General features: G+C 35.3%; 1 protein-coding gene across 2 annotated transcripts in view; it reads right to left on the bottom strand.

The window, feature by feature from the left end:
• Window positions 1-23047, bottom strand: part of LOC100370435 (focal adhesion kinase 1-like) — a 64271-nt gene that overhangs the window by 20738 nt on the left and 20486 nt on the right. Inside the window, exons 2-11 of one of the 2 annotated variants that reach the window (XM_085493278.1) lie at window positions 15534-15654; window positions 14644-14819; window positions 14193-14280; window positions 13177-13319; window positions 12787-12841; window positions 12195-12335; window positions 11099-11176; window positions 10064-10168; window positions 7854-7904; window positions 4942-5059 (exon numbers count right to left, since the gene is read on the bottom strand). In XM_085493278.1, coding sequence (XP_085349404.1) covers window positions 4942-5059; window positions 7854-7904; window positions 10064-10168; window positions 11099-11176; window positions 12195-12335; window positions 12787-12841; window positions 13177-13319; window positions 14193-14280; window positions 14644-14819; window positions 15534-15617 — 1039 coding nt within the window. In that variant the 5' untranslated portion in view covers window positions 15618-15654. The remainder of the gene's footprint in view (window positions 1-4941; window positions 5060-7853; window positions 7905-10063; window positions 10169-11098; window positions 11177-12194; window positions 12336-12786; window positions 12842-13176; window positions 13320-14192; window positions 14281-14643; window positions 14820-15533; window positions 15655-23047) is intronic. The other variant, XM_085493279.1, reaches the window with a different exon arrangement.

Here is a 23047-nt window from a genome sequence, read left to right as displayed (position 1 = left end):
TTTGCTATATCAAAAATACACTATTAGAATCAAAATTAAAGTGAGTTGAAAATGTTTGAGATCTCACACTGATCAACTCATAATAATTATTTAACAGTTTGTTTACAAAAGAGCATCGCTTCAAATAAAGCAAATGTGGAATTCAATGCTATGTGAGCAGGCTGTATGACCAATTATTAATGGCATTAACACAATGCCCTGCATGCACACCACAACCAAAGTTACCTATAGTCACATCCATAAAGTGAATGAACAGTTTACATATCCACACATGTAAACCTACATACCACAGATCCACCACACTAATCCCAAATAACACCCACACCAATATACCTCAAACCCATCACCATCACACTAACCCCCATATAACACCCACACAAAATATACCTCACACACCACCATCACACTAACCCCCAAATAACACCCACACCAATACACCTCTCACACCCACCACCATTACACTAACCCCAAATAACACCCATACCAATATACCTCTCACACCAACCACCATCACACTAACCCCAAATAACACCCACACAAATATACCTCTCACACCCACCACCATTACACTAACCCCAAATAACACCCACACCAATACACCTCTCACACCCACCACCATCACACTAACCCCAAATAACACCCATACCAATATACCTCTCACACCCACCACCATTACACTAACCCAAATAACACCCACACCAATACACCTCTCACACCCACCACCATTACACTAACCCCAAATAACACCCATACCAATATACCTCTCACACCCACCACCATTACACTAACCCCAAATAACACCCACACAAATATACCTCTCACACCCACCACCATTACACTAACCCCAAATAACACCCATACCAATATACCTCTCACACCCACCACCATTACACTAACCCCAAATAACACCCATACCAATATACCTCTCACACCCACCACCATTACACTAACCCCAAATAACACACATACCAATACACCTCTCACACCCACCACCATTACACTAACCCCAAATAACACCCACACCAATACACCTCTCACACCCACCACAATTACACTAACCCCAAATAACACCCATACCAATATACCTCTCACACCCACCACCATCACACTAACCCCAAATAACATCCATACCAATACACCTCTCAAACCCACCACCATTACACTAACCCCAAATAACACACATACCAATATACCTCTCACACCCACCACCATTACACTAACCCCAAATAACACTCATACCAATATACCTCTCACACCCACCACCATTACACTAACCCCAAATAACACCCACACCAATACACCTCTCACACCCACCACCATTACACTAACCCCAAATAACACACATACCAATATACCTCTCACACCCACCACCATTACACTAACCCCAAATAACACACATACCAATATACCTCTCACACCCACCACCATTACACTAACCCCAAATAACACCCATACCAATATACATGTACCTCTCACACCCACCACCATTACACTAACCCCAAATAACACACATACCAATATACCTCTCACACCCACCACCATTACACTAACCCCAAATAACACCCATACCAATATACCTCTCACACCCACCACCATTACACTAACCCCAAATAACACCCACACCAATATACCTCTCACACCCACCACCATTACACTAACCCCAAATAACACCCACACCAATACACCTCTCACACCCACCACCATCACACTAACCCCAAATAACACACACACCAATATACCTATCACACCCACCACCATCACACTAACCCCAAATAACACCCACACAAATATACCTCTCACACCCACCACCATTACACTAACCCCAAATAACACCCACACCAATACACCTCTCACACCCACCACCATCACACTAACCCCAAATAACACCCACACCAATACACCTCTCACACCCACCACCATTACACTAACCCCAAATAACACCCACACCAATACACTTCTCAAACCCACCACCATCACACTAACCCCAAATAACACCCACACCAATACACTTCTCAAACCCACCACCATCACACTAACCCCAAATAACACACACACCAATATACCTCTCACACCCACCACCATCACACTAACCCCAAATAACACCCACACAAATATACCTCTCACACCCACCACCATTACACTAACCCCAAATAACACCCACACCAATACACCTCTCAAACCCACCACCATCACACTAACCCCAAATAACACTCACACAAATATACCTCTCACACCCACCACCATCACACTAACCCCAAATAACACCCACACAAATATACCTTTCACACCCACTACCATCACACTAACCCCAAATAACACCCACACAAATACACTTCTCAAACCCACCATCATCACACTAACCCCAAATAACACCCATACCAATACACCTCTCAAACCCATCACCATCACACTAACCCCAAATAACACCCATACCAATACACCTCTCACACCCACCACCATTACACTAACCCCAAATAACACCCACACAAATATACCTCTCACACCCACCACCATTACACTAACCCCAAATAACACCCATACCAATATACCTCTCACACCCACCACCATTACACTAACCCCAAATAACACCCATACCAATATACCTCTCACACCCACCACCATTACACGAACCCCAAATAACACACATACCAATACACCTCTCACACCCACCACCATTACACTAACCCCAAATAACACCCACACCAATACACCTCTCACACCCACCACAATTACACTAACCCCAAATAACACCCATACCAATATACCTCTCACACCCACCACCATCACACTAACCCCAAATAACATCCATACCAATACACCTCTCAAACCCACCACCATTACACTGACCCCAAATAACACACATACCAATATACCTCTCACACCCACCACCATTACACTAACCCCAAATAACACTCATACCAATATACCTCTCACACCCACCACCATTACACTAACCCCAAATAACACCCACACCAATACACCTCTCACACCCACCACCATTACACTAACCCCAAATAACACACATACCAATATACCTCTCACACCCACCACCATTACACTAACCCCAAGTAACACACATACCAATATACCTCTCACACCCACCACCATTACACTAACCCCAAATAACACCCATACCAATATACCTCTCACACCCACCACCATTACACTAACCCCAAATAACACACATACCAATATACCTCTCACACCCACCACCATTACACTAACCCCAAATAACACCCATACCAATATACCTCTCACACCCACCACCATTACACTAACCCCAAATAACACCCACACCAATATACCTCTCACACCCACCACCATTACACTAACCCCAAATAACACCCACACCAATACACCTCTCACACCCACCACCATCACACTAACCCCAAATAACACACACACCAATATACCTATCACACCCACCACCATCACACTAACCCCAAATAACACCCACACAAATATACCTCTCACACCCACCACCATTACACTAACCCCAAATAACACCCACACCAATACACCTCTCACACCCACCACCATCACACTAACCCCAAATAACACCCACACCAATACACCTCTCACACCCACCACCATTACACTAACCCCAAATAACACCCACACCAATACACTTCTCAAACCCACCACCATCACACTAACCCCAAATAACACCCACACCAATACACTTCTCAAACCCACCACCATCACACTAACCCCAAATAACACACACACCAATATACCTCTCACACCCACCACCATCACACTAACCCCAAATAACACCCACACAAATATACCTCTCACACCCACCACCATTACACTAACCCCAAATAACACCCACACCAATACACCTCTCAAACCCACCACCATCACACTAACCCCAAATAACACTCACACAAATATACCTCTCACACCCACCACCATCACACTAACCCCAAATAACACCCACACAAATATACCTTTCACACCCACTACCATCACACTAACCCCAAATAACACCCACACAAATACACTTCTCAAACCCACCATCATCACACTAACCCCAAATAACACCCATACCAATACACCTCTCAAACCCATCACCATCACACTAACCCCAAATAACACCCATACCAATACACCTCTCAAACCCATCACCATCACACTAACCCCCAAATAACACCCACACAAATATACCTCTCACACCCACCACCATCACACTAACCCCAAATAACACCCATACCAATATACCTCTCAAACCCACCACCATCACACTAACCCCAAATAACACCCATACCAATACACCTCTCAAACCCATCACCATCACACTAACCCCAAATAACACCCACACAAATATACATGTACCTTTCACACCCACTACCATCACACTAACCCCAAATAACACCCATACCAATACACCTCTCAAACCCACCACCATCACACTAACCCCAAATAACACCCATACCAATACACCTCTCAAACCCACCACCATCACACTATAAACCCCAAATAACACCCACACCAATACACCTCTCAAACCCATCACCATCACACTAACTCCAAATAACACCCATACCAATACACCTCTCAAACCCACCACCATCACACTATAAACCCCAAATAACACCCACACCAATACACCTCTCAAACCCACCACCATCACACTATAAACCCCAAATAACACCCACACCAATACACCTCTCAAACCCATCACCATCACACTAACTCCAAATAACACCCACACCAATATACCACTCACACCCACCACGATCACACTAACCCCCAATGACACCCATACATGTACCAATACACCTCTCACACCCACCACCATCAGACTAAACCCATCACCACAATGAGAACCCAATAATGCATAGAATGATGCCGTGTAGTTAATAAAATGCTAGTGAAAGTTACAGCAATGTGCTTGAAATGATAAACTGAACACTTCATAATTCCACAAAATCTCACCTTGATGAGGCTTTATCATAAATGACTGTTTGGAATCCAACGTCAGCCGACAATAACCATCAATGATATCTGCCATGTCCTCCGCAGTGTTGACAGAGGGCACAGTAATATACACAGCCTGCGGAGAAAAGTTAAAATAATACATGTGAATAAGTAATACAATTAATTCTAGGAAACTAGAATTTATTTATTTTTTAAAGTAACATGCAGAACGTCTTGAAAACCATATCTTTGATATTGAGCTTTCATTATTCATTAGTAAAAATTTCATGAAAGAAAAAAAAATTTAAAAAAAATGTACATTAATCAAAAGTTACTTGGTAATAGCACAGGTACATTACTGGGGGTTTGCAACTACGGTGACATGATACCAAGATCCCGTCACGATCTTGCTCTCGCATAAGCGTTCCAACTCAGAAAAATGTGAATGCACATGCCCGAGGTAACTAGGATACTGGGAATCAAAATAGCTGCTCACAATATGACGGATTACGATAACTATATTTTCTGTACATTTTCGATGTATTACATTTTTTCCCTATAAATGTGGTAATACATGTTTTATTGTTTTGTTACAAACTGCCTATATCAGGTCAGAAGGTCGTAGAATCAGTCTCGCTATCTATGAGATGAGACTTGAATGGAATCTTGGCATGATGTCACCATACAGTACTATGCGTGTTGCAAACCCCAAGTAATGTACCTCTGGTAATAGCAACACATACTCCTTCAAACCATCAATAAAGTTACCTTATGTACCTCATTGTCACCATCATTTTTAAACACAGTTAAAACATTTTGAAAAGATGAGTGCACTATTACATATGATTTTTTCATATTTTTATACAATTTCTTTTAAAATTTTGACCAAATGGAGAAAATTAGCTACAAGTGTAGATAAAAATTTTGGTAAAAATGTGGAAAAATTTGACTTTGGTGCTCAAAAGGCTAATGATATGCAAATTACCTAATTAATATACACAGACGGTATACAGAATTATTTCATGAATCGTGACAAAAGTTGACTTTTGCGCTCAAATGGTTAATGATATGCAAATCACCTAATTAATATGCACAGACAGTATATAGAACTATTTCATGAATCATGACAAAAATTGACTTTGGTGCTCAAAAGGTTAATGATATGCAAATGACCTAATTAATATGCATATACGGTATATGGAAAACTTTATTAACCACATTTGCAACATTTACATACAAAAACTGATGAAAGATTATCTGTGGAAAATCCATTTGTTTTGCACTATTTCATTTTTTTGGTTTATTCATAGAATTTGAACATACATGCAAAGAAGATCCTAACCCATTAACAAATTATCAGTGCTGTATTAGGTGCAGTAGACTACAATGTGTTTATATTAAATGCTCATCACTGTTTCTGTATACAAAAAGAAAACTAATTTATAAGAATTATTCAATTTTACCATTTCTTTATAAAAACATTTTTTGACAAATCTATAAGAACTGGTATCAACATCATGTGTAATTGGTGTGAACAGTTGCATTAATATTTATAAGTGTCATCAATAATCTAAATCTTCATAATATACCTGTTTATATATAGCCCGCACTTTCCTTCATTAGAATGGGAAAAAAATAGCCAAAATTTTGAATAATAAAACTCAAAATTGACTCAAATTTTGTCTATTGGCTCCAAAATTAGGGTTCATTTCAAGAAATATTGAAGAATATAAGAAAAAAGTGCAGAAACATTTGAGCGAGAAAGTCTGGTGGTGAAAATGTTAACATACTAATAATACAACCAATCCCAGTATAGAATACAATACAATCTACCCCATCAAATAAAAAAGATTGATCATTCTTCAAAATCCATCTAAAACCCTCAATTATTACCGGTCTTTGTCACGTAAAAAAATAAAAAGGGTTATTTTGTTGATCTCTGCTTACCACAGGAAAATAATACTACAAGAAAACTTAATTGAAACTTCAATACGACAACCATCAACGGATGCCAACATTTTTAACACGTAGGACTAAACACGCCTAATTTCTTAGTGTTGTCATAAACAAATATTTGAAAAAAAAAATTTGACAGGAGTGTCCAAAAATGCTAATGAAAGACGGTTACATTGAGTGTATAATAATTTCAATGATGTGGTTATCCACTAAATATAATGACATTTAAATGAACTATCTTTTCCTCACAACCCTGAAAGCCATACGTTTAGACGTATTGTGTATTTCCAGACACGACTCAGTTTGAAGACAGGACCCCAGCTGTGCCATGTGACACTTAGTAACGAGGAGTTAATATGTCTTACATATAGAATACATGTTCTACATGTAATGGTAAAGAGAACAAGATGTGAAACAGACAACATGCTGTCAGTAATTTTAATATTATTATTCCCACCACACACAAGTATATTAAGTTGGCATCCATGGCCAACTAGCCCACCTGGGATTAGCATCACTGACTGACATAGAATCAAGACATATTTTACAATATGTCTATTTTGTTAACAAAAATCAAATAATCCTAAATCTATTTTCACTATCAGTTCAGATCAAAAGAACCAAATCTGGTTAAGACAATCTAGCATTCTTTAACCATGAAATGGTTTTGAGGAAAGTGGTTAAATTCAGCAAAGTCTGCTAAATATTTTTTACTACCAAAATACTTATGCATCATTTTGCTAATTCGCATACATGTGACCAAATAACCTTCTTACAGTTTCTGTATGTTGTAAGTAGCTTGGCAGTCAGCGAGCTAATAACTGAACAAAACAATAATGCACACCGTTTATCGTTATGAAAAATAAAAAACAGATGAGTAATGGCAAATAAACATGAGTAAAACGCACAAGATTATTAAAAAAAAAAAAAAGAAAGTAAACACATTGAGCAGCTCTAAAGCAAGCAGTACTTACTTGTACACAATTTGAGCATGTTCGTTTATGTTGACAGCAGTTGCACGGAAACTAAAACAACATTTTGGGTCTGGAGTTAGAAACAATACTTTTGAAATATGTGTGACTGACAACAGCGGCATGCAGGAGATGCTCGTCATAAGATAAATAATAAACTGTGACTAATACGGTGTGATTCAGGATTCATATTAACAGGAAATGGTATCATATTGACGAATACTATCTTGTTACATGCAATGCAGGGAGGCAAAATAAGGGGCAAGGGTCATGCAAAACAGAGTGCCATAATGTCCGACATATCAATGACAAAAAATGGACCAATATATCAAATTTTAATAAATTAATTTTTGAAATTAATTTTCGCTGAAAAGACATTTGGGATGTTTTGTATGGAATTTATTTTCACTGATTTTTGAAGAGTTGAATGTAAAATATAAGAAAAAAAGTATATTCGCTGGATTTTATTTTTACTGAATAATTCCTTCAGGGAAAATAGCAAAAATAAAAAAATCTAAGCGAAAATAAATTATTTTACAGTAATTTTCATTTTAATACATGCAGTAATTACATCCATTTATTTAATGAATTATTACATGACAACAAACCATTTTTTGATTGGTTGACAGTGCCATTTGGAAATCACCCAGAAAAATGTCAGTGCAACATTTTGCATTAAGTTTTCTTGTTTCTTTTTTTTTTAGTAATTTTGAAGTAAAGGAACACAATATACAGGACTTAATCAACAATTTTGTGAAAATATGGAAAAAATTAAGCTGATTTATTTTGTGACACGTAACAAAAGTTGACTTTGGGGTCAAAGGTCGAAAAGTTCAACTGGTGTAATAGGATAAATAAACAACTAACTTTATAGTTGTGAAAGCAAATTTTCAAAACCACAGTAAATCACTGAAGTTCTGATGAAAGGAATTTCACATAATGACATGTATCAGAACAACATTTATTTATTTATAGTAGTATTCACCACAGTAACCACAAAAATTTTCAATTTTACCAGTCAAAATTTGCCTCTTGCGAAACTAATTTTCATGAAAATTAAATTTTCACAAACTTTGCATGTTTAAGAAAATTGTGAATGCTGAAAATTTCACTTGGATTTTTGAGTTAATGTCTCGATGATCTTTTTTAAAACAAAATCTTTGTGAAATTGCTGGAAAGTTCAGAAAAAAAATGTTGTCTCGAATATCAACGACTGCTTAGCAATACGGTAGTTTACAAGAAAAAGATAAGCAAACACAAACATCCCAAATATGACCTTCGCTCCAGACGTAAGTGCCACCATTCACTCTTGGGTCATGTATTGATATCACATGATGATGACATCATAACAACGACAAGTATGAACAAATAAGATGTGCACCTCACACGTCCATGGAAGTAATCAGTATGCACGCCCCACTGCGCACAATTTTGTAAGTTTGAATCAACAGAGGGCGCTGTGCAAGGGTGATATTAGTGGGAAAATATATCGGCCACACACTGCTGGCAACATAGTTTAGGTCTAAGTAATTATATCTACGTTGATCATCAGAATAAAAACAAATTAACGATATTATTGTGGGATGGTGGAAGAAACAAATCCAGATTCCCTGGATTTGACATTGTTCTTAGGGTACTGCTGAATCATCAGGAATATTGGTGTAAAACCAGCGTGCATTGTGGGTTTTGACCTACGACCTACCCAAGATGCCAAATATGGAATTAAGACATCACTATCCTCAAACAAACAAATTAATCTTAAATACCACATTAATTGTAAAACAGTATAACAATCTCTCGCATCTTTTTTATAAATATTTTACATCAAGTTTAAGAGATAAGGTCAACAAACCACGTTTGTGCACATATTGCCAAGGTCAAAACTTGTATTTGTATTTGACATTAGGGGACTGCATTGGACTGTAGAAAAATCGATGTTTACCAACACATGCATGCAGCGACACTATACATCATGATATCATGACCACCACCTTACCAGAAAACCTTATATATTGGGACCATGTCGATATCATGCATATCATGCCCAATAGTATGACCTCTCACCTCAGCAGCACAAGTATTATGACTTGTGCCCTCACAGTATCCTTCTGAAGAGTATGAACTACGACCTTAAGTAACCCGACCTCAACATGCTTAATATAGCATGACCTACGACCTCAAAATGCTTTATATAGTATGACCTGTGACCTTACCTCATTAGCACCTGCAATTTTTAACTGTAAGATTCCCTTTCTTTCGTTTTCAGTGGATGTGACTTGCACAGAAACAACCTGGCTGAAGTCCGCCATGTGAGTTGGCTGAAAAGTAAATTTAAGGAGAATTTAATTTTTATTTCCCATCTTGTAACTACTTTAACTGTAAGGCCCACTTTATGTACGAGCATACATGTACGTACATTATCATTACAATAGAAACAAAACTTCAGAGGAGCTCATCACTGCGTAATACGTGAAAGAATTGCTTTGAATGTCTGTTCAAAAACTAGATGATTTGATTTTTATCTTGAACTTCTTGTTTTTATAGTTAAATTTGGATATTTCTACCTTTTAGAGAGGATTATGACATTGAGATATCTTTATTTCATCAAATCAAAACTAACCATTATCAAAAGTGTATAGCATACTACTAAGTGCGGAAATATAAAAAAAAAACAGTTTTGAGTAATGTTTTGACGTCAGTACGATGCTGTGACCTTTGTCATGTTTTTATATTAGAGTTCACGCATAACCTGAGATCTCACGGGAACAGAAAATACTAATTCCATAGGTTAACAATAGAATTTATTTTTCTTGTAAATGCTACAACATGGGGCAACATCAAGTTTTTCAATGAAAAAAAAAATTATGACCAACTGTTTTGAATAAATTAGAGAGAATACTGTAAAACATGTTGAAAAAGCGGCATGCAATTTTAGAGAATTGTAGTAAAATGACGTAATAGCGAAATATTGATTTAACGAATCTCTCTTGTCATTGTTGATTTTCTGTTTTCACAATACTTGTCTGTCACATGCCAAAACAAATGCGCAGATATCATCTCCATAAAAACAAAGAAAAACTGTCAAGTGTAATTAGGAAGCGACCCAGATTTTTATGTTCCGGATTACTGTATACAAATTTCCAAGCCTTGGCCAATTTTGAATTTAAGATATAAGAGATAATAATGACAGAAAAAGATATTCCCAATAAACCAAACCACACAGCTATGTATTAAATATTGCTACTTACAGAGGCTGCCTTATCTGTAAGACAACTAATACCGTCTCTTGGACTCACTACAAGGTCCACTGATATGCTCCAACCAGTCTGAAAACAAACATGATGCATCATGGGTATTATTATATTACATTACAATCAAACCTGGCATAGTGACCACCTCTATATAACGACCACCTCTGTATAACAACCACCTGCCTATAGTGACCACCTCTGTATAATGACCACCTGCCTATAGTGACCACCTCTGTATAACATCCACCTGCCTATAGTGTCCACCTGCCTATAGTGACCACCTCTATAATGACCACCTGCCTATAGTGACCACCTCTGTATAATGACCACCTCTGTATAAAGAACACCTGCCTATAGTGACCACCTCTGTATAATGACCACCTGCCTATAGTGACCACCTCTGTATAAAGAACAGCTGCTTATAGTGACCACCTCTATATAAAGAACACCTGCCTATAGTGACCACTTTCAGGCATAATATACACGCATGAACAACCTATGTATAAAAACCATCCGTCTTGTGGAAGAGATCACCCTTTCAGCAATATTTTTGATGATTCGTCTTTGTTCAGAGACTAAAATAAATGTTTAGAATTAATTTGATTTTAGATATTGTCATTTGGTAACAACAGCACCATCTCATTTTTTCCTGGATAAATATTATGTGGAACATACGAGCTGAATATGCATAAAATTATAATCTAATTCTATATAAAGACCACCTGTCTATAAAGTCATTATGCACAGGTTTGACTGTATAAGTGTTCATGTTCATAATTGTAATATGGAATTGTAAAATTACTAAATTGAGAAAAGATTAAATGAATTATTTTGGGAAAAAATAATGAATGAATTTTCTGTCAAAATTGTGTAATTTTGTAACATTTATTATCCAACTTGCATCCTTTGTTATAAAACATGTTATAAAATTAATGTATATGCACTATTACAAGTACATTAACCCAAAATGGTCCAAAGTCCAAATTAGTATAAACAATATCAGGTCACCAAGAGCTGCCACAAGGGGGCGCTATGCATAATGGCTTCCAAGAAGTCACTGTACCGTTCATAAATGAATGGAAAACTCACTCACCCCTAAGGCACATTTGAATTTCTCTTGATCGAACATTGATACTGTTGCTAATAATTGAAAGAACTGGTAGACGCAGTGCTCCTCATTAAGACCACTGTACTGCTTGAAATAATGTAGAATGAGTTTCCGCAAATTCTTCGGCTGTGGAGAAAGAATTCTAGAATGTACAGTGGGAAAGCACAACTATGAAGTGTTAGAGTCTTTATTCAGACAACTTTACAATGCGCATTCAATCGACAGGTTTCTATTTGACATCATGCGCTGTAACACCTGTTCAAACATGAAAACAATACCCTGGGACATGTTCAATGTTGGCGACGTAATTCACCCTCATATACATTGTAAGGGGAAACTTGAACCTTGGAGCAAGTTCAGATATGTGTTAGAAAGAATTCAACAACTTTTTTTTTTTACAAAATGGTGGGCCAATGACTCAAAATTCATCCCCGTGAACATTTCTCAATTTATGCAATTCTAACTGGAAATAAATGTTTTTAAAAATTCACTTCTGAATCAGTACTTTCTCACTCACAATACATGAACCTGAAAAATGGTTTGTAGTTGAGTACTACAGAGGTAGAAATCAATGTACCTTGACGCTTTCTAGCGCAGACCTAGGAAAGAACCTTTTCAACCCAATCTCTTTCCTGTAATGGAAAAAAAAAAAAAAGGAATCATTATTTATTCTGAATTCATTACTTCATTCACTATTTATTACAGAGATAGTTTTAAAGCACAATGTACTTTAAGCAGTAAAGCAGACACAAAAATGATGTTGATTGGTTTAGACAACAACTTTGTGTTTAGGTTCCTATAACAAAGAAGCAAATTCAGTTGCATAAATTCACAATAAAAAAATGAGGTAAACAGATCATGCCCATGGATGTACATTTATGACCCTTAGGAGTTGTGCATGTACCAGGTTGTATGAGGGCGCCATGTCATGAATGAATGTGATATTAACACAAATACATGTACTTACTCTAAGTATTCAAAGTTGGCTTTTTTGTCCAATGCCATTTGTGGCATATCTTTGAAAAACCTCCTGATTTCCAAGCACCCCAGCTGTATGGCAATGTCCTGGTCTATATTTTCAGCAGTGCTGGCCAGGTAATCATTACGAACCTACAAATATGCAAATCTGTGTCACATGGTGTTCATTACATGTATGTAGGGTTATAAGATAGGTCATAGGTCAAATTCAGTAACTGTGAACTTATGAGACCAATTTTCAGGGAAATGAAATTGCACAAAATTACTGTGATTTCTAGAAACATTTTCACTGCTCATTATTCTACTATTTTTTAGTATTTTGAGAAATTGTTATTCATAAAATTGATGAGATACATACAATATTTGTTTTATTAACTTGTAGCAGTGTACGTATTATATTACAGAAGTGTGATAAAATATGTTTTGATAATGAATACAATACGGCACATTTTTGCACATACAGTATAATATTTCTGTAAAAAAAACTTAGGGGTATCTAAACCTATTGGAAATGTATGTGGATTGCATTTCAACTTGAGTTACGATTGCAACGGAACAACTTGAACTTGAACTCTCACGAATCACTTGTTAACATAAACTTCATTTATTGGTGATCGAAACACTTCAAACGAAAGTGTAAACTTCTGATAATTACATAAACTTGTAGAATGCTATAAAACATGAACGTTGCATAGTAAACAGATGAACTACCGGTACCTGACCCACAGTTGAGCATGAACTAAACTAGAACAGAACTACCGTTTAACTTTTAAAAAGGGAAATGGAACATTACAGCATTTTCCACGCAGACGGTGGTCAACCAATCAGTGACTGCGTACTAAATTAATAATGGAATATCAACACCTATGGCTTATTATGGTTTCAATGATAACATAAAGAAAGCTGTTGTTATGCTGAAAGGTCACAAATGATATATACATGTACAAAACATGTCAATTACATTGTTTTCATACACACCATGCGACTCTAAAACAATCATATTACCTGGTCATAGAAATAAAAAAACGTGACTTTATCTTTTTCATACATATCTGGATAACTTTTCGGTAGATAGCGTATCCGCAATTCATACCTGATAAAAAAAAAATCGGGTAAAATTGAATAAAAATACTTGCTTTATGAACTGATTCTATCTAAAGAATTAAAATGTTTACGAGAAACTGAATATGACAGAATTTAACAACCTCTTATTCATACATGTATAATATGCATAGTCAGGCAAAAAAATGTTTTTTCGAGTTGGCTGATTTTCTGAATGTGTCAACCACGTCAACTGAATGTCAGGTGACTACAGCGAAGTCTTTCATTTGCTGCTCTTCACTTTATTAAATCACAAGATACGCTTATCAGCATATGCACTCTGTGATGCCGTGTCAATAACATACATGGTCTAATGCCATGTCAATTGCACACTAAATTACAATACATATCTTACTTCCAGTCACCATCATGATGTAGACTCTCATACTTCTTACGAACGAATCCCACAGTGAGGTCATGATGAATCCAATAACAGTCACTGGATTTGGAGTCGGCTAATCGGATAGCGTAGCAACATTCTAACGGCCTTTCACCAGCTGCTAATCTGGTAACGACAGCATGGATTATAGTCTGAAATGAAAAATATTACGGTAATAATCTTTGTGTTTTTTTTTATATAATTATTGAGGAGATTTGAAGGCATTGTTCAATTCTCACATAAAGTGGTAAACATCCGACCCAGCATGCATTGCAGCACACCCGACTCCAAGTTTGAACAAATCTTTCTTACATTTTGCAGGATTAAGCTGACTCTCACTTTCAATCAACATGAGTTTTGAGTTATATTGCCACCTGTCAGTTTCCATGTGAGAATAGGGGGTTGATTACAAGTAAAATGTACACGCAATTATCCCTGTGTTCTGATGAACTATTGAATGTATAACAAATCACCCATCCCCCACCTACGCAGACAAAATGGATTTTTTTACACCATGTTTTTTTTACATGTACAAGTTTCTAATGTAACAGCAGAACACAAAACTTGTCTAATGCTGTAAAATACTTTATTTTCACTTGGAATTAATTTTCACTATTTTCACTAAGGGATGATTCAGTGAAAAAAAATCCAGTGAATAAATCTTTTTTTCTATATTTTACTTTCAAAAAATTCCATACAAAACACCCGAAAAGTCTTTTCAGCGAAAATTTATTCTAGCTAAAATAAAGTATTTTACAGTATTATTTCCACCAGAGTTTCAGATAAATCCTGGTTGTACTTTCTTCATGTCTATGTTAACGTTCTTGTTGTAGTCGTCGTCCGTAAGAGCAAAATATGACCTTTACCTTGAACTCTGTAGTATCTCCACATTTTACAGAGTTAAACCCACCATTGGGTTGATGTACTCGCAAGGTAGACTTCTCAGTCATCTTCTAGTTTCAATAAAATAAATGGCATCGATAAAATCTGCAAATAAAAAGAAAAAAAGAAAAACATTGTCAGATGTTAAAAATAAAATGATATACAAAACATTTAGCATTTTTTTCCTGTCCAGTTCAGTCTTTGTTGCGATTGGCTGTCCTGCCAATTTTTTATTTTGATTGTCAGCAATCTCAGTTTTAATTGGCTGTCAGATCTTAGTTCCAATTGGTCAATTTCAAGTCAGATCTTGGAAAAACTATATGTAATAGTATTGTTGAGACTCCTTACATTGATTGGCATGCACGACATTGCTGCCAACTCTGGATGCATTTTGATTGCCAGAAACCTGCAGTATCATTTCCATGAGTTGAAATTAAAAAGATTGTTCCAACTACTTTTTTTATTGGAAAGAAATACTGGAAATGTTTTTTTGGTACATCATCATCATCATATAGATTTTAAACACATTAAAAGAAATTTGTTTAACATTAGTAACCTCTCATCCCATCGACATTTAACTGTTCCAGTTCCTGCGCAATCTCTCAATGCCAATCCAAATTTCAATTGGCCATCAATCAATTATTAGGAATTTATTACTTTTTTTTCACCTCCTTTGCTTTAGAAAATAATACATAAAAGAGACAGAAATGGCCTGAATCCCATTTCACAGTGAATCATCACTTGCAGTAATATGGCTGCCATTTACAGCGGTACTTTCACTTAGACATGCATTTATCCTGTCGTAACATTACAGTTGTTAAAGCTTTTAATCGGTTCCTTCATGAACACATAACTTAACCAAAATCAAATCTGACTCAACAAAAAAAAATATTCAATGTACAGCACACTAATTTAATTTTGTAAGAGCCATTTAATTTCCAGGAGACAAATTCTGGGAAAATCATGAAACTTATGACTATTTTCTAGGGTTTCTTGAACATAGGAGATGCAATTAATTAATGTGGTGAATTTTGGTCAGTGCAAACGTCAACAAACCACAGAATATAATGGCAGCAATTTGCATTGATTTTACTTGATTACAGAGACTCCTAAGTTTACTCTATTAGTAGAACATGCACATAATGACGGAGCTATATGTACCAGTATATCCATGGTCAAAATAAGATAAGATAAGGAATATGTGTACAATAAATACAATTTTGGGGTTACGTGTACTTTATAAATACACAGACTTTTGACAAAGCAAATACGGTTTACCATATTAGGGGGGGGGGATTAAATCTGTTTCTCATTGGTACACTCTGAACAAAGGAAAAAAACAAGAAAAAAATTAGCCTGCCGATAGTGACGAAATATCTTGTTCACACAAAAGCAGATTTATTTTTGTGATGTTTCATAGGAAAAAAATCACCTTACTACATTATTTTTTAAGGACACTTTGGACTAGACTATACTGTTGTGAAAACAATAGAGTCTAGCCATCAGTAAAATCCTGTATAGATGTGTTATTTGGAAAATGTACTTGGGGGTATGTCACACATTCAAACACTCTCCTTTCTTTACAACAAACGAGGTAACAATCTATCACATGGCAAATCACGTCCCTGGAAACAAACAATCGCACAGTCGCAGTTCCTGGCATTCTAACCAATCAAGTCGCAAGAATTTGTATTCTCGCCAAAGAAGAGGCAAGAATAACAACAATTCTCAATGAAGAGTGAGAAACTGACACTTTTTCACTCATAATTTTTCCCAATAGTGAATCGATAAATTTATAATTATGACAAATACTTGGCACCAAAACCCTAAGGCACTAATGGCTCATTACAATGTGGTGCAGATTTTTCCCATTTCCTGAAATTTTTCATTAATTTTTAATTTAGATTTGACCAAAAACAACATTTTTCAATATTACAAGATTTCAATCCTTGACGGAGTAATTTAGTAGTACAACATTTGATATTTATACAAGTCATTATTTAAGCAGAAATATACTTGATATTAATATTCATTGCGATCACATATTGTGTCCGTAATACGTGTATATATAAAAGTAAAATGAAAACATTTTCTCAGCCCTTTTTACCACCAGACTTCTCATCAAAATTTCTGGCACTTTTTTCTTATATTTTTTCTCAATATTTCTTGAAATCAACCACAACAGACAAAATTTAAGTCAATTTTCAGTTTTTACTCAAAAATTTAGCTGCTTTTTTTGTCCCAATCTTCTGAAAAAAAGTACAGATCATAATGGGACTACTTTGTTAATTCGTGGTAAAAAGGATAAAAGATAAAAATCTTTCTGAAGTGCAAATAAAAGTCTAAAATTAGTCTGGATGGTATTTACACTATTTCTACTATTATACAATTACACTATAATTAAACAAAGCAGTCAAAATTTGTATTCATCAATACTTCAAAATTACCATTAAATATGCTTTTTTTTCTTTTTTTTTAAAAAAACATACTGTGCATGTATATTTCAAATGTTTAATATACGTTTTACAAATATTCAAAGTTAGTTTTGCAAGACAAATTTTCGTGAATTTAACGAATCAAGAAAAATACTTCATTAATAATGAAATCAACAAAAGCGAGACAAAACATTCACAATAATTATAAACATGGCCTTACAGCAATCATGTTATGTTGGCCAATTTGAAAGCAACATTTTGGACATATTATCAGCAATTTTACTTTTCATGTCTAAAACAACCCACAATTGTTGCCATGACAACAATAAAAATATTTTAGTATTTCAATTATGATGGCAAATTCACATCAAAATTTTGTTATTAGAGAATATTCCAGCAATTCAGATTACCGTAAAATAATTTCTGCAGTAGTTTTCAAATTTATCAACAGAAGCATTACAAACGTGGGTTTCGTACCTCATTCCTTACTTGTCTCACACAAAAAACAGGCGATACAAGACGGCCGCATAGAACCATGAATGGTACATCTGTACACATACATATAACTTGTCTGACCTTGGTGACCTTCAAGTTCCAGACGCATGTTGTACAAGACACAATATTATTTCACTCTTAGTTGAAATAGCTGACATATCAATCATTGCATCAAACGTACTGGTGCTACAGATAAAACCTTTCATATATCATCCCATAGTCCTGTTCGTAATATCCCTAAACCCGCTCCCAAATCCTGATTAGAATCACCGATATCACATTAGAAGCGCAATAACGTACTAGTATATCGATAGGGTATCAACAATACAATACAATATGACAGATATACTTATATGATATGATATGATGTAAAAAAATGTTAGGTATGTATGGCAGGATAATATATATTCGTTTAATACACCATTTAGTGTGACCTCTGACTGAACTGAAGGTTTTAGTAGATTTGAAACAAAAAAGGAATCCCCCAAAATCAAGTTGGGCTTGTTTGATGATTGATGGGGAAAAAAGGTAATCAAGACAAAATAAAGAAGGCATGTGGTCGTAGAACGTTTCTGAAGTTTTTTTTTTTTTTTTAAATTACTATACTGTTGTGTCATTGCTATGTCAGGGAATAGACATGTTATCTAGTTACGTTAAAAATTCAAATTTAGGAGGTTCGCATACATGTACGTGCAAATCTGTCTCCTACAACAAACTTGAAAATCTATGCACTAAAATATTATAAAGTTTAATATAATTTAAACCTTGGACGTGAAATTCCATGAGACTGGAGCAACAGAGACACAATTGTACATATGTATGAGACAATAGGAGATCTGAATAGAGAAAGTGCGTGTTACCAAAAATAACCAAACTACAGTATTTGCTCTATTAAAAATGCAACTCCAAAAATTGCATTTATTGTGACCTGGATCATTTACCTAATCATATGCGCTAATACTTTAACAAATATAGTACAAATATTCGCAATGCATTGTGAAATAAATATTCCAATCGCTTCTAATTATAGAATCCAATCACCAGTGCTCAAGTGGTTGTATCAGACACTATATAAAAATTTAATATATACATGTAAGTCCATATATGTTTAAACTATTTTCTTTCAATAGAGACAGCTGCCAGATTAATAACTCTGTCGAGAGGAAGCAGTCTTACATTAGGGCATTCTTTGTATTGTTCAGTTTTTTCAATTCAACGGAAAGAAAAATATTAACCCAGGTAAGCAGATATATCAATATTGTAGTTCCGATAATGAATATTTTAAATCCAGTTTGCTATCTGAGTTCCCTTTTAAATCTCTTTCACCACAAGGACAAAATAATTCAGGACTGTCTGCGTTATGTGCACTCTTGATTACATTTTGATTTGAAAATAATCTACATGTATTTGCTTAATAAAGGGCAATATTCATTGCTGCACAGTACATGGTAAACAATGTAGTTAACACACGTTGTATACATCACTATGAGATTCACATTGAACATGACACACCGACTACTGCCCATCAAATCATGGAAATGAAGCGGGTCTTTCACTCGTTTTGTGATTTTTCATTCATCTTTGTATTCATTCATTCATTCATTCATTATTAATTCGTCATTTTATATTTTCAAATAGTTCATGAAATAAGCAAGAATACCACTAGAGAAGATTACCAATCATCATCTCTGTACAGCTTTCAAGTACACACTCTTGAAAACACTCAATAGCACACTTGACATGTAATACTGGACCAGTTGAATTGATTAGAGAAATGAACTTTGACCTAGCACTGAGCAAAATGATGAGGCCATTAAGAAACAATTTATACTACTGAGGAAACAATCAAGGAATTACTGCGCAACAAAATACAACATTTTGTCTGATTGGCTAAACAGTCCTCACATAACAGAAACAAGTTTTATTCAACCAATGGGAAAAAGCCTTATAAATGTTGACTTCACTCAGTGGTAACAATGAGTCAGTATAGCTTAATTGCCCTAGGGTCCCATTAAACACATTAGTATACATATGTAATGATAAAATGGAGGACCCAAGTCTGAGTGACATCTATTTTATTGAAGTGGGCATGAAAAACATAATTTTGTTCTTAGTACCAATAAACAGTAAAATCTATACAAGCTGCATTTTTTATGACATTTTAGTAATTTTTTAAGCAAGTTTCACAGGATAAAATTAGAAAGACCAGTGTTATACGCATCTACATGTATCACTAAGACATCACCTAGACAGCTCAACCACTTGAACTTTGAGGAGACATCGGCAGCAATTGCCAAGATACCCAACAAGTTTGCCTTGATGCCCTTAGAAAAATACACACACACACATGTAGTATTTATTCTCACACGATGGCAAAGTTGGTCTTGAAAGTGGGTATACATGTGTGCTCTCAATTCTGAGGTTCTGGTCCTGAAGCCCAACAACTAATGTTCGTTGTCAACTGTGCACGCACAGGAGTCCCAAGCGATGACAACACACGCTTAAAAACGCAAAGACTCATGGGTAGACGCTTGTTTGGAAACAAAGACACGCTATGGCCATCATTAAACAAAATTCATTTCCGGCTATTTTTAGTGTACAATACATGTACATAGGTGAACAAATACTCTTTTTGTCAGATTAGCATTTATTTTTAAGCAATCAGATAAAATCCAATTTACTACATATCAGGGTATAGTCGGAATATTAAAAGTATCTGTCCAAAAACTTTACCAAAATAAATGATAGCAGTTCTGAGTTTGTAACCAAAAACTTACAATTGATTTTTTTGTTGATTATTCATGGTTATAACAGGTTTGTAAAAATTTCGTCTGTCAAATGAAATTTTATACATGTTTAAAATGTGGAGTGCCTGTCTAAAACAGATCATGGACTATAAAAGCCTGCTATATATATTAAGTTATTATTATCAAAATTATTAAATCATATTTGACTGCAGGTGTATTTAGATCAGCAAACTCAACATTTGAAACATGTTAAACGGTATGTACCGGTACATATATACATGTATGTGATTAATGCAGCGGAATAAAAAAGTTTGGGAAAACGTGGAATATTTTGCACTTACAATCAAAGAGTAAGCAATTTGGAAAATAGTGTTTTAATGTGTCATTGCAAGTAGAAGATTGTTTACATTTTCTGAATCACAAAACAAAGACGTACCTAAAAGTTATACTATGCTGGTGGCCAACCAATTATAGAGCTGACTGACATTACAGCTATAGGCAGACTTCATTGAAACTATTGGTAAATAGCATGAAACAAGCAACAAGCATTTTGGTGAGAATTTGAATTATTCTTGCCATTCATTGGCAAAAATCCAAATTTCTATGTTCTATTGGTAAGAATACATTATGCATTTTTCCCAAGAAAGTAGAGAGAATAACACCAATTCTTCCCGAAATGCAAGAAAATGTCTTGAGAGGCTCAATTTCCATGTAATATTCAGCCTTGCAATTCTACTTTAAACAAGCATTTTGAAATCTAGGGAATGAAACAGGGTTTTAAAAACCATGCTACATGTATGATGCACTGTTTAATTTAAAGTGAATTATTTACAGTATGTACGAGGCATAGGAAGAAATTTTGTAGTAGTGAAAATTTTTCTGAATTTTTCTTTGTCTTTGCAAATGCAAAAATCTTAAAATGACAAAAAAATTCTCACAATGAAAATTAATCGGTTTACAGTAAATTTTCTTTCAGATAAGAATTTGTGCAAACTAAACAATATTTTTCAGGGAATCACATCACACAACTCCCACCTCCTGCTGTGCATACTATTTCTCCCTACACATGCCAACTCCACTGAACCATCCAGTCAATCAGTATACAAATTTGCATACAGCAAAAAATGCAAATTTGCACCACTGTTTGATGTACTATATCTGCATGTATAATCACTGTATGCAGGTTCCGGGGCCCAGCAGAAGACTACTCACAATTTTTGAGAAAGTTGGTTATAAATCACATGACAATGTTTATTGGTTTATTATGTAAAATAGTGAAGCTATTGTCCCATGGCACCATGAAATAGCATTCGTTTGTGTGTTAAAGTGATGTATATTGAGAAATATCGATCATTAACAATGTCACCAGCCTACAATTTGACATATATCGTAATATCTCTGCCATAGGAACCTATGGTAAAATCGTCATAATCTGACAAAATGGCCACTATCCACTAAAATACAACCATAACTTTCTTGAAAATTAAGCTGATTGCTGCAAAATTAATTTCATATACTGTAAGTTGATAAAAATTATATGTAAGATTCATAAACATCCTATTTTGTAAATTTTAATAAATTTGTGTAAACTGGTTAATTGGTATGCAAATTGCTTAATTATTAAACACAGATTTGTCACATGGGTTTCATCCCCATTTTGGTTCTTGAGATATCGCTTTCTATAAAAAGATCATATATAATTAAATTTACATAGCATTGTACCAATAGTTTTGTACAGACACTTGAATTGGTGAATTGATATGCAAATCACCTAATTAAAATGCACATTTATCAGTATACATATAAGTAATACAAATTGTA

Source organism: Saccoglossus kowalevskii, chromosome 18, assembly GCF_978046115.1.
Source record: "Saccoglossus kowalevskii chromosome 18, keSacKowa6.1, whole genome shotgun sequence".
NCBI classification, from domain to species: Eukaryota; Metazoa; Hemichordata; class Enteropneusta; family Harrimaniidae; genus Saccoglossus; species Saccoglossus kowalevskii.
Note: the sequence above shows the minus strand (reverse complement) of the source record. Positions and strands in the feature narration are given on the sequence as shown.